General features: G+C 43.2%; 1 protein-coding gene across 2 annotated transcripts in view; it reads left to right on the forward strand.

Annotated features, from left to right (window-relative positions):
• Positions 1-11,364, forward strand: part of LOC146172377 (inactive peptidyl-prolyl cis-trans isomerase FKBP6-like) — a 35,940-nt gene extending 24,576 nt beyond the window's left edge. For both annotated transcript variants that reach the window (XM_084585915.1, XM_084585914.1), the window contains exons 5-6: positions 9,703-9,923; positions 11,114-11,364. In XM_084585915.1, coding sequence (XP_084442041.1) covers positions 9,703-9,923; positions 11,114-11,261 — 369 coding nt within the window. In that variant the 3' untranslated portion in view covers positions 11,262-11,364. The remainder of the gene's footprint in view (positions 1-9,702; positions 9,924-11,113) is intronic.
• Positions 11,365-13,972: the final 2,608 nt, after the last annotated feature.

Below are 13,972 nucleotides of genomic sequence, written 5' to 3' on the forward strand. Positions count from 1 at the left end.
TTTAGATAACCGTCCTGCAATGTTTTATGGCAGAGCCATCAGTTGCTCAGGGTGTCTAGCAACCAGGAATTGTTAGGGTAATTTCATGCACCGAGAAAAATCAGGGCAATGTGTGGGAAATCATCAAAAATTTTGCCAAGTCAGGGAAAATTGCACAATATATTCTGCAGTACATTTTCATTTTAAGCTGATGCACAGCAAGTATGTTATTTTTGCCGATTTTTTTTTGTGCTGAGCGCACGGCCTCACCACAAGGCGAGGTGCGATATATTACTTGTGACACCAACACATGGCTGAACTACCACAGTAGAACAAATACACACTTGAGTTGGGTACTCAACAAAATATGCAGAAGCGCTGCGTGAGAGTAGTATGCGACAAAAAGCAGGAATAAACTGCAACAGGGTGGCCATGCGGGCTAATTGGTTTGAATCAAGCATAATGCAACCAGCGAACAAAACGGAACACAAGAAGAAGGAGTACAACTGAAGGACTAACAACTGAAGTTTTATTGGAGAGTGGTAAACCCAGGAAGCCAAACGACACATGCGTATCAGCACGTTACACCCATGTGATGAGACCCCCTTACAAGCTCAACCAACAGCTTCTCCCCCCCCCCCCCCCCACACCCCCCAACCAAAAAGTATCGACACAGGGAAACTTCTTTTTACTTTTTCCGCCTACACGCGTACACTGTTTGTTATCAACCCAGGTACCCTCTAGTACCTGTGAATGACTGGGACATTGCAACTAGCGTGGAGAAAAAAAAAAAAAAAAAGCGGGGACAGCGACAAGATACCAATGATGGGAGAGCACGCTAAACTTCAAGCGACGTTTATTCTACACGTAAAAGAAAAGTAATGACTGCCCACGGGGACATCCAGTGCCTGTGCCTTACATGCACAACCTGTCCCATCGTCCCAAAAAGGCTGCGGGAAAGTGTGGCATTCGTGTTGTTTTTGCAGCCTCATAAAAGCTGTTAAGGATTTGCCGGATGGTGAACAACGCTCACCATGCAAAACCCTGTGGAACCAAACATGCCACACAGTTTTTGAACTGCACCATGGGGATGGTCTATTCAATCCCACTGACTTGTGGCAAGTGCTATATTGGACAAGCAGGCCAGTGTTTGAATGAAAGGCTGTGTAAACGCCGGACTACAGTCACAACTCTGATGGCTGGTGGCCATTTGGCAGCACATTGCCGCAAATGCATAATAAAAAAGAAGGCAGCAAAGGAGAAAAGTGCGCTTCACTTTTTCGCCACACGCGAGTACTGAAGCGGCTCTACAGGCAGGTTGATAGGGAAATATTTGAGGCTTTTTGCATGATAAGACGGGTCAAGTGCTCCAGCACCCCGTTAATAGCCCTGACAAAAAAAAAAAATTATTTGTCGAAAAACATGTGTGTCAATGTGTCTTGATTTTTTTTATTATAGCTTGCTTCTTTGATAAAGAAATGTGTGTGTTGGGGGGGGGGGGGTGCAATAAAAAGTCTCCTGAGCATGCGCTTATGTCAAATGTCAAATTTTTTTACATGTGGAGTAAACGTTGAAGTCTGGCATGCTGTCCCGTCAGTATCTTATTGTTGCTATTCCTTTGTTTTTTTCCCACGTTAGTTGCAATGCCGCAGTCATTTACAAAAATCCACCAACTAGCCCAACTGTCTTCTCTGACCTTTAGTACCAGGCTGATATTAAAAAAACTGGCCCTGTTCTTCCGCAGCTCTTAATGTCCACCTCCAAATCATGTCTGTGAACAGGCATTATGTGGCAGTCATTACAAAGACTATGGGAATGTAAAAAGTCACTATGAAGTTCAATGAAGACAGTAAGATCTATGCAGTCAGACTAATCATAGCAAGAATACTGTGGTGGCGGCTGCAATGGCTTCATTGCTTCACATGGTCTTGACACAAGCAAAACTTCAAATGCCAACATAAAGCAAGATCAAGCTTTCCAAGTTCCAACTGGAGCCTCAATGATCAGTTTTTCATTTTGAAAACATTTTGAGAGTGTTACAAAACACTCTGTATAAAATCTGGGCTTCATGAAAGCAGCAGCATTGACATACCCCAAAAATATTCTATTCAGAAACGAAGGTAGGACTGAACAGAATTTATGGAGACTGAAGACGCTGCCTGCTGCCTACGTGCATTGGCTCTGCCATCTGTATAACCATATAAAAGCTCATGTCAGGACACTAAAAGGGACAAAATTCATCTGCCTATGCTACCATGTTGAAAGGGAAAATTCTGTTTACTGTCCTGAGAGACATACCCGTCAAATTTCAGCCCTCAATCTTCCAATGTTGTCTGCCTATACAGCTATTGATGTTTGGCACATTCTTCGATTCAAAGCATACCACACAGCTGACCAATTTCTATCTCGGCACCAGAAAATTGGTTTTGCCACAGGCTTCTGCCAAAAGGGCAGGTGCAGAAAAAGAGGAAGTTGAGGAGCGGTTCTTTTAAAGGAGCAGAAAAAGCTTATTCTGTGCTGCCTAGCGGTGTGGCTGTGCCTATGTCATGCATAGATACGAAGTGGTTCATGGAGGGCTGCCAGTAAGTTCTGAAAATGCATATTTAAAGTGAAAAAGATGTTCTTTTTTTGTCACATTTAGTACACATCAGAAAAGAGATAATATATATAAATTAGTAAGTCAGTGAACTAAACTGTAAGAGGCAAAGTTTGAACTGTTACGGACAGGCACTTGGTTGCAAAGAAAGATTTTTATCCGACCAATGCAGATAGCCACGTTTTTTATAATTTCAAAAACACGATTGCCCCTGGTGCTGCGTCAGAATAGGAATTGAAGATTGCAGAGAAAGGTCAAGCAGTCCGTAGACTGCAATGTTCCACAGAGTTGGGCTAAGAAGCTACCACTGTGGGTTCCCTAAGTTTGGATAACCCATCCCTCACCTGCCTCAGTAGCAGACGAGACCCCAAGATCTTTTTCGAATTCATGTAAAACCCGATAAAAGTTGGACAGGCAGCGATGTAAGCATAAGAATTGCAGCAAGAGAATGTGCAAAACAAAATTAAACACACTTTTTAAATCAAGTGGGATGAGTAATACCAATATTCTCTGAGCCTGGAATGAAAACAGTGCTGCCGAAGTATTCAGAGAGACTAACAAGCAATGAGGAATGCATGAAACCCAAATTAGGAGGAATGCAGAAGGTTGCGACTAGTCATAAAGCGGTACACAACAGAATAAAGGAAGGTTTTCGATGACCCTGCTAAAAGTTGAATTCATGCAAACTGGTTGATTGAGAAAAAGATGGCTGCATAGTATAAAAGAGCACTGAATAACGGTTGATGGGTATATAGCCTCAATTTGCAAACCAAGCCATTTTAACAAGGGGATTTGTATTTGCCTGTGTAGCGCGGTCATCAGTGATGGGGTTTAAATGCACTTCGGGAGCTAAAAGTGAGGAATGGGGAAGAGTGTTGATGGAGGGGGCAGAAAGGAGCAGGGCAAGAAGTGAAAGTGTTTTCTTGGGTATGAGTTTCTATGAACCTGGGACCTAAAAAAGAAAGTAAAGTGGCAGCAGCAGGAAAAGCTACAATCAGGGGTGGATGATGCATTGCCATCTAAAGCAGGTTCAATGCTGGCACTTCTTTCTTGAAAGTAAGACAGGTATTCCAAAGGCACCTTATTAAGAATAAAGCTACAATGGAATAGTTAAGAGCTTTCAAGAAGGAGGAGAGAACGACAAATGGGGAGAAAGAAATAAATCAGAATAAGCCATACCTGGGGCATTATCGAAAGAAAAGAATTAAAGAGGGAACCAAATTAAGAAAGAAACATGTTTGGAAAAACATCTGCAGCTTATTCTACTGCAAATGGGGGGGAGGGGGAGTGTTTAGGCAAAACCCTGCCGACAAAGGTTTCTCACCATTACAATCAGAATGGCTATAATTTTGATGAAGTTAAATTTTTTATTCTCCAGTCAAGCTTTAAATATTGAAGGGATAAAAAATATAAGGAGGCATTTTTAATCCATAAATTTACTCTGGAACCAACAGAAAAAAATATCTCGAAAGGAACATTAGAATTCCTAAAATATTCCCTCTGTGCTGTAACTAGTTCGGAAGACAGTTTTTCCTGCTGCTGCCACTGTTCTATTTTCTTTTTCAGGTTCCAAGTTCACAGAAAATCATACCCAAAGAAACATTTTTTCGCTGCTTGCCCTGCTCTTTTCTGCCCCCTCCTTCCCTCCTTGCTTTTATACTTCGGAAGCAAAAGCTCACTTACTCACCACCAGTGATGACTGCGCTGTCCAAATGAAGACAAGCCCTTGTCGAAACGGTGGCTCAGCTCGTAAACTTAGGCCCCCCTCAACCCTTATTCAGTGCTCTTTCAGCAGAAGTTTTGTAGCAAATTGTTGTAGCATCAAAGTAACCATGCTTCCTCCTCCTGTAAAATAATGCGGCCATTTCTGTAGTCCAAAAAAAGCATGTTGCCGGGCTAGTAGGTTTAACATCTTTTAAAAATTGTCCCCTTGTCTCTCTCTTTTGTGTGTGCAAATTTTTTTGAGCCAGGGTCTTTTCCCTATTTTTAAAAGATTTCAGTAGTCGACATCTCTAGCTGTAAACCAAAAAATGGCCTCAGTTTTCATAATCATTAGTACTATCCTGTCCTTGAAGTGGCAAATATACTTCTTATGGAAACTTACTGTAAGTCACCCCAACTTTTACAAGGCAAACTTCTTCACGTCCTTTCTTTGCTTTCAGTAGCTTCGTCTGGTAAACAGGTTTGCCTTGTCGCTAGCTTGCTCTCGCATTGCGTTTTCATTGTGGTGCAGTATGGCTAGCTGAGTTCTGCAAGTGGGCAGCCAGCAGTTTAATAAAGAAAATTAAAATTTCGAAAAGCGTTATTTAATAAAGCTATAATTTTACCTCGCAGACATGGCACATGGTGTGTACACCACTGATTTCGGAGCAAAGCGAATCATGAGAGCATGGAACGACTCAAAACATGATGTCTGGGTGTCCTCCGACAGCTGAGAAATGTCTTTCAGAAGGCGTGTGTTAGTGACAATGGCACAAAGCTTCTTACATACATTTGTTCCTGCAAACGTAAAGAATAAAGCACAGTTATGGGCATAGAAAACTAAATTTCATCTCAGTTCCTTGGAAGTCAAGTCTATTATTATGAGCAGAAGGAAACAGCCTCAAAATAGTGTGTAGAACCTTGGGCAGCTTAAAATTCAAAACTGAATTCTCGTAATTTATCTGGATGAAAAAATGACACAACATTGTTTCAAGTTCTGCCTGTAACTCGCACCTAAGGAAGGCAACACTGACATGGCATTTTACAAATATTATTTACACCTGCTTAATTTCTCAGTTCCTTGGAAGTTAAGTCTATTACGTTGAGCAGAAGGAAACAGCCTCAAAACAGTGTGTAGAACCTTGGGCAGCTTAAAATTCAAAACTGAATTCTCGTAATTTATCTGGATGATAAAATGACACAACATTGTTTCAAATTCTGCCTGTAACTCGCACCTAAGGAAGGCAACACTGACATGGAATTTTACAAATATTATTTACACCTGCTTAATTAAAATATTCCTCTCCAAAGAAAAGTCCGTGTACTTAGTTTAAGCCATTCCTTGCGTGACTGCTTCTCGTGCAGGCACCGATGATAAGGTTCATCATGGCCTTTGTGGACATCAATAATATGTCTTGTTAGGCCTGTAGGTGCAAAAGCAGACAAAACATACATTTAGTTACTAGACAGTACATATGCCGGTCGGTGAGTGCTCCTGGTGTGCTCAAGCATATACAGAAGAACCTTTCTTCTTGCAACGCAGCATCTGAATTTGTAGGAACATAGAAGCATGCTTAAAATTATTGTGGTAACCCCTATATATCACTTAATGTAATTAGCAAGGAAAAATGACCGATTTTATAAACAGTGGAAATCAAGTTCAGCGAGTGAACCTATGATGCAGATTAGCAGCATCAGGAATCTAACAAGGCTTTGCATTTGCATGTGCATTTGCATGTGCATGTGCATTTTAACTTTCTAGTACATTGTCATCTTACTCTTCCAGATGCTCAGTCGAAGATTAACATCCCCGTCGGACACGGCAGCACAGAAGTAAAGGTGGTTGCAAATAAGCTGGATCCACCCATGCAGCTCTTTGCAACCAGTCCGTTTGGAAAGGGATTCAAGTTTCTTTCGGAGACCTGGACATTCATATAAAAAATATTGAGCAAGATGAAAGAGCTACCACATCTATTAGAGCTAGAGCCTGTGCTTTGCCAAAGCTTCTAACAAAACTGTACTTTTTATTTGTGATGTGCTAAATAACAAGCCAAACTGTCAAAAGCTGAAACTGAAATAACATTTTGCATTAAAAATAATGTTTGCTCTTTTCTGTCTACTCGGCAACTAGCAGTGCTAATTGTAACAGCTTATGTGTAGACTCCTCTGATGGCTAGTTTAACATTTTCAAAACCCACAACATAACGGTCAGATATATAGGGGAATCCCCCAAGGTAGAGTGGATTTGTAACACATCTATAAGCATAATTATATGCTTCAAATGTAATTTTACATACAAACCTTTGACAACATGCCAGCTGTCTAGCTCATGTTTGATGGTTGTTTTGCTTTCACGCATACACTTCCTTATGCCAGGATGCCTGTCGGTCGTTAATGTCACAACCATGAGGTTCATCCTTTTCAAATCATTCAGCCCTTGCACAAAGCCTGCCCGTTTCATTTGTATGCTCATCTTCACATCTGGTGACATCATTCAGCATGCAACAAATGAATTTCATCAAACATTTTGATAACAACAGTATAAACATGTAAAGCAGCATTCTTACCTCTCCAACATGGACTTGTACAAAATGAACAACCGTGGCTGTTTCAGTATCCATGAAGCTGTATGTACGTTAAGTACTTTGCAGAGTGTTCTGGTGAATCACCAAGCAAATCATCTCCAAGCAAATGAAGGCAGTTGTCCCCCAATGCTTCAACAAGTGAAGCGTTGTCCATACCTACATGATACTGAGGATCAGATATGTCCAGGTTACATGTACATTCTAGTTACCTTTTTTATGGCTGGCAGGAGACAGCCTTTCTGATAGACATTGTATGATGTCTTCGAAAGGACTGGAATATTGATGGATGCCAGTAAGCGTAAGACCTTTAGTACGTTGGCACCACTAAACAGTATGACGCCAGACAGCAGAATGTTATCTGCTGCCATGCCATTGGTCGAGGGCTGGCTGTGCCAAATCTGCTGATGTCCAAGGTGACATGCGGATGTTATTGTCAGCAGAGTTTCCCGAACACGTTTTTTGATGCTGCAAACCTGACCACACATGCCACGAATCTTGAATAGTGGCAGCAGTGCACTTTCAAAAATTATGTACTTTTTTTCAGACTGCAAGGTGGATGGTAGATCTCTGAAAAAAAAGGAGAAATCTCAATTGTTTAAAGAAATAGATATTGCCCTGGCAACAAACTTACAGTTCCATGCTGTATTCAGATGGCTCATAGCTGCAATCTTTGGTCAGCAACAGGGCTGGCATTAAATGAGCGATCAAGTGCATCAGCAGCATCTTTCATTTTCACCTGGTGAGGTGTTGATGTTTTTATAGGCGTTAAACACAGGGTTGGTAATTCCAGGTTGCCTTCTTTGCTGCGACACCTCTCACATTCTCTTTGAGGCATGTCAAAGTCTGTGTGCCAAGGCCTTTTTTGGAGAATAGATTGGTCTGGGCACCTAAAAGAACAAAACAGCATCTCATTTTCTGTAGTCAGCTTTGAAGAGGTCATTTGCAATGCGAGAAAGAAAGCTATAGAGATAAATGGATACAGAAAACATGCCTGTAGTAGAAACAATTTTAGTATGGAAAGATGTTGCACATTGTAACTCACTTGCTGATGTGAACTACCGAGGTGCTGCTTCGGGCACTAACGGCAGCATTTGGGAGGCATATTTATGGTCTTCATGCTCCTTCACCTTAAAGCAAAATATTCATTGAAGTCAAAACCTGCTGCAACTCTGACAGAGCAGGTATGGGGCAACATCAGCTTCAATTTTACTTAGTAATTCCCCTGTTCTAACTTCTTTATTCACTTACCAGCTCATAAACTTGAGGAGCATTGGTGGCCATAGAAACTTCAGCATTTGCTCCAAGCTCAATGCTCGCTTGACCACTCAAAAATATGTCGCGGTCCTCAACCTGCATCTTAAAGCCATAAAAAAAGATATACGAGAGCCCGAGTGCATGAAAAATGTGCATGAAGAGTGCAATGAATAATATATTCCTCCTTGTGCTTATGAAAGGAAGACAAGCTGCAGTTTGAGTAATTTGCTTCCACAGCTTGCAAACAGGCGGCTCCTGGCTTACGTCTTGAAACTAGTGTTTCTGCCTGACAAGCGTAGTGTAAGCAGTACACTCCTCATTGTGCCTAATAGGCTACCCCACAAGTGATCCTTGGAGCTGCAGAGATCCACCTCCATGACCTATACTTCAGATACGGTATCCACTTAATCATAAAGTGCTACGTTCATTAAAAAAAAGTACATTAAACCCTGTTTAACAATGTCTACTTTGCCTCATTTATCACACTCTGTCTAGTGGCACCGAACGTTGTCATGTGCTGAGTATGAGCTGTCGGACGAGATTTCTCTGATGCCAAGATCGTAACCATTTAGAAAGGAAAAGAGAAAATCCTTACCGTGTCTTCTCTGGAACGTGAGCCAAAAATAGATGGCACAGCAGTATTAACGACGCCGCCTCTGCTTCTTAAATCTGCGCAGCGACGGTGCGTAGTCAGATGCAGCGAAGTGCGCTGGGCATACGCGAGCATGAGCAGGTAGAGGATAGCCGAGAGCTTCCTCCCATTGCCTTTTCCTTTTTCCATCGAAAGGCAGCAGATGGTACGAAATGCCTACAGTTTTAATGTGCCCGTTCTTACACTCCCTCAAGGCACAGTTCGTTAATGGCATTTTGCGGCAAATTCGGAGTACCCGAGGTCGCACATGCACACCGCCATGTGGCAAAGATGGTAAAGGGTGCTCGGAAGTCGGGATCCTGCCAGCCAAAAACAGAAGCAGCAGAAGCATTCCACCTGATGACGCAACTACACAACTCGATTAGTGCCGCTGCGTTTTTTTCTCTTTACTTCAAAGAATGCATTTTAAGAGAGTAACAAAGAATTTACATTTATTAGGATATATTATGCGCACTTAGATTTAAAAAATAATTTGCCAAAATGTGGTCACGTGCCCTATCACGTGGGTGACTACACCGAAGTTTCCGATGGTTTACCGCAAGATGGCGGGACAAGTCATTTTATGCGATTTTTAATGCCAAAATAAAAATTTCATTTCATTTGATTTACTATGCGCATTATCATATAAGGCATGATCTTTCTATTTGCATCGTTATCTCGCGACGCGTTCCAAGCAGTGTTCTGTCCGTTTAAAAATCGCGGGATCACGTGCAATGCGCAGCAGTTACGAGGCAGGCAATAGTTGAGTGCAGTCGTTGACGTAAGTGAGAAGAGGAAGGAATTAAGAATGACTCAGTTCTGCGTTAAGCTCCGGGCTGGTGTCTCAACCTTCAGGGTGTCTTAACCTTCAGACATCCGTCAGCTGCTGTTGGGTCCGTGGGCCAACTGTGGGGCACTGGAACAGCCAGTTCGGCTGCCACGTCTCTCTTCCGCAGGCCGTGCAGCGTTCCCGAGAAGTCCTCAGTATAAATCCAGAGAATGCGAGGGCGCTGTACCGCTGCGGCTTGGCCCTGCACAACCTGGGCTTCCTGAGAGAAGCAGCTGACATGCTGCGCCGTGCACATGTCCTGTTGCCTTCGTCACACAGCGTGAAGAGTGAGTTAGACCGGATCGAGAGGCACCTGCAGGCTCGGAGCTCGGAAGTCATTGTGCGTTGGTATGTTTTACAGTAGTTCTTTCATACTTTTACTCCTCATGAAACCTTTTCAGAAGCTTGTAGCGTCAGGAGCGTCGGCTAACGTTAGTTTGTAAAGGTGTGGCATAAACCGCGAACCACTTTATAGCAGATGTCACAACTGAGAAAAATGCTAAACATGCTAGCATATATATATATGTAACTGTATACGGGATATTTCGAGTGAGATATGGAAATATGTATGTGGATAAGTATATGTGCACGATTTTTTGGATAAGCTTTCATGTGGCCAATATGTAAAAGAAACGGCCAAAATTCATCAACATTTTAGTGTTTACTGATAGTGATGGCACCTGCGGTCACTAAAGAAAACGGTCCGAATTTCAAACTTTAAGATGGTTAGGTAAATGCACTACCACCTGTAAATAAAATTACCCGAAGAGATGATGAGCAAAAAATTTGATGCGACAGCCTTAGAGTTAAAATTAAAATGAAGTGCTTTTCAGAAGAAAGCGACAATGGCATAAGATTTTAATCCCTTCTAGAGAGCGCTACAATCCATAAGCTCCCGAAAAATCTATTCAAACCTTGGTAACCTTTTGAAGCGCAGTTTCTAAACTTGTATGGTCATAAAGCTCTCGTGTAAGCAGATACTCTGGCGAGGGTTCTACAAGCCTTCTACGTCATCTACAATGTCGTACCCTCAGCCTTGTAGTATTGCAAACTGCCTGTGAAGAAAGAAGCATTTTCTCTGAAATTTTAAACGGAGGGTCAAGCGGAATCGAACCTCTGCTCCGAGTCGCGAGGCGGGCACGCTACCTTTGCCATACATCGAAGCATCCGGTCAGTGCAATATAGTTTAGTGGCCTTATGCAGCTGCCTCTTAGCTGAGAATAAACTGCAGCCACATGTTGCTCTGCAGCAAAGCTTAGTTACTACTGATTAGTTTTACTACATTGCCTTATACTAGTTGGTGCATAGCAACACTGATTAGCAAAAAGCTATGACCACAGCTTTGTAACAATGCGCAATGTTTATGCTGCATGGTACCTCATCAACCGTTAAAGATAAGCGTCTCCTACAGATTCCCTTTTTCTAAATGTAGGGCAGGCGAATCTGAAATATGCACAGCAGACTTCTTTTATTTGATGGTCGCAGTTCTCACCGAGCGCTCTAGATGCTCGACCGGACCCTGTTTTGCTTTTGCGCAGGCCCCCGGCAGTGCCGCCCGTGCCGGTGAGCATAGACTTGTCGGCGTTGCAAGCGCACCGAGTCTCAACAGCGGTGGCGGCTCGCAGGGAGTCCACTGCCGTGCCTTCACGTAGGGAGTCCAGCGATGCCAACCCGGAATACCTGTGATTCACATTGGGCCGCTGAGTTAGTCCTAGCTGCTTGCTTCCTGTCAATTCTGTGTGACTCGATATCCGTAGCAGGTGTTCCAAATAAATGTCAGTGGTGGCAATGCGTGCTGTTCTGCGCTATACTGTTAGCACATCATATGAGACTGCGGATGCATACACAGAACAAAAACTGCTTTTTAAGAGGCTCAGGTAGTGAAACATTTGAGTCCAGCTAGATTTATCGGGCTCTTGCGCAGCACCGTCGCTGTCACAAACTAGAGACCACAAGGTAGATTTTGGACGCTCTGACAACACGATTGCAAGATCAATCGCTGTGGTTAGGGTGCTCGGCTGCTGAACCTGAGGACGCAGGGTGAAATCCCGTCCATGGCGTCCACTTTTCGATGGAGGTGAAAAGGAAGTCGGCCATGAATTGTGTGATGTCAGGGCCCTTTAAAGAATCCCCGTGTGGGCGAAATGTCCGCAGTCGTTCATTATGGCATCCCTAATAGCTTGAGTCGTTTTGGGAACTTAAAGCCTACAAAAGCACACGAGCTTGAATTGTCTCTATACAGGGAAGTCCTAACCAACTCACTTCGCGAAGAATAAGCAGCCAAGAGTGTTGGAAGAACACGCCAATGCCATCTGCCATCTTTAACAGTGGAGCCAAATGGAACCGCGCATGCTCGGCTTTGCCGCGAGAGGCGCCGTCATGTTTGGCTTCCATAGAAACTGTGTTGAGCAGCGAAATAGTAATGACATCATGGTCTTGCTCCTGGTGCTGTATCATTACTGTAATCCAGCTAAATAGCCTCGCTGATCCCACAATGATCCTTGTCCCAGTGTCGTGTTTATTTATCCTGGCTTTCCCCAGCAGAGTTTTTTAACAAGCTAGCGCTTTTGAGAATGCCAATATCACAATGCAGTCATTTGCTCGTTTGATACATTAAGTGCTTTTAGTTCCCATTGTCAGCGACCTTGAGTTGGCGTCGAGGCAACACTGAGTGCCGTCATCTGGGCACCAAATTGGGAACGTTCAGACACCGACCGAGATTTAGTGAGATGAGTTGTCTACCCTCGTACAGGACTGGCATACAAATCCTGCTGCCCAAACCAGTTAAATTCTCATGTTCGTTGAAATATCACTCAAGCTGAACATTTAAGCTACGCTGAATTTTAATCTGGCATTTCTAATAACGGTGTGCAAAAGACAGATGCATGGCACCATGCACCTGTCATCAATTGTATGTTGGGCTTTTGAGAAAGGGCTGCTCCAGGGTAAGAGGACCGCTGAATTGTGAGAGGAGTGCTCCTCAGAACGGCTCCAGCGCCATCTCCAAGGATGGTGCCACGGTCCCATGCTTGCCTAGCCGAATAAATCTACAGAACAATGTCAAAGTACAACAAAATATTCTGCTGTTCTGCCCTAATGTGAGGCTTTTCTGCAGTGTTTTTCTCTAGTGCTTTTCGATAGACTGTTCTGTACTAGTTACTGTTTCAACCACTCAAAGTTCCGATGTTACTAAATTGTTGTAAAACATGTTCACAATCGAAAATTGCACAGAAATTCTGCTCTGACACAGGAAAACTTTAATCTTTTTTTGACTAAGATTAACCATTTCAAGCTTAATCTACTCTCTACTGTGGCAGGGGCAGTACACTCAAATAATGTGGGACACAACGTAATAACTGTGAGGCTTACAGGGGTTATGTCACCAAATTTTTTAAGCCCACACCATTAATGACATGTTACTGCTTGTGCCCTCCTCAAAAGCTGCACAAAATTTGGGTGCATTTTATACGATGAATAATTTGTAATTGAATTTTTTTAATTGTAGAGCGAGTAGTTTACTGTTCAAGCAATACTGGTGAGCGCGGCCCTCGTGACTTCACTGTGGCAGCACACGCGATAGCTCTCGTGGGAAGCTCATTGCTGTCTTTTTTGAGATTTCCTTGCCCAAGCATCCTTGGCCGACTATTTACGTGTGGCCGACGTTCGGAAAATGGTCAGCAGCCGGCTTAGTCGGCTAGTGAACCACGGCAAGCGGTCGGCCCGGAGGTGGCCGCCAGCCATTTCGGCAAGTAGTTCGCAGCGGGCTTCGGCCCGACTTCGCGGGCGGACTAAATGCCGGGCACGTCGCCAGGTTAATGGCAGGAGTGCAGAAATGCGTCGGCCCGACAGTTGAGGTGGTACATTGAAAAAAGTTACGAAGAGCACGACTGCAACTTTTTTTTTTTAATTTGCCTATTACTTGGCTTTGGTTTTCCGCGATGTTATGTAATTTGCACCTAGTGGAGCAAAATGATACATGCTATTTAGTGTAAATGTTTTGCTACAATGATTGTTTAACTTGTCTCTCACATTTTTAATGAACCTATATCTGTTAGTAAAATTTTTTACCGAGTTCTCCTGATAAACAGCAAGCCATGAGGTGACTGCGATTTTATGTGTAGATCATGTCATTATACTGTTTGTTACGAAGCGCAGCAGTGAGTGATGTAACATCAATAATATATAATTCTGGCGCACACGAGCCCGCATGACCCCTTTTAGCCCGTATCACTCACTGAAATTTGTCAGCAGGGCATTTAAGTAGACGCAAGTCCGCATTGTAAGTGGGAAAGCCATAGTGTAAAAATAAAAGAAGCGGACAAAAGGGAAAAAGCACACGGGGATGCGCCGCAGGGCACTGGCGAACCTTGGCCGGCGAACGTTCAGGCAGGCAAGCA

Source organism: Amblyomma maculatum, unplaced genomic scaffold (genome assembly GCF_055883805.1).
Source record: "Amblyomma maculatum isolate TAMU_Amacu unplaced genomic scaffold, ASM5588380v1 scaffold_13, whole genome shotgun sequence".
NCBI lineage: Eukaryota > Metazoa > Arthropoda > Arachnida > Ixodida > Ixodidae > Amblyomma > Amblyomma maculatum.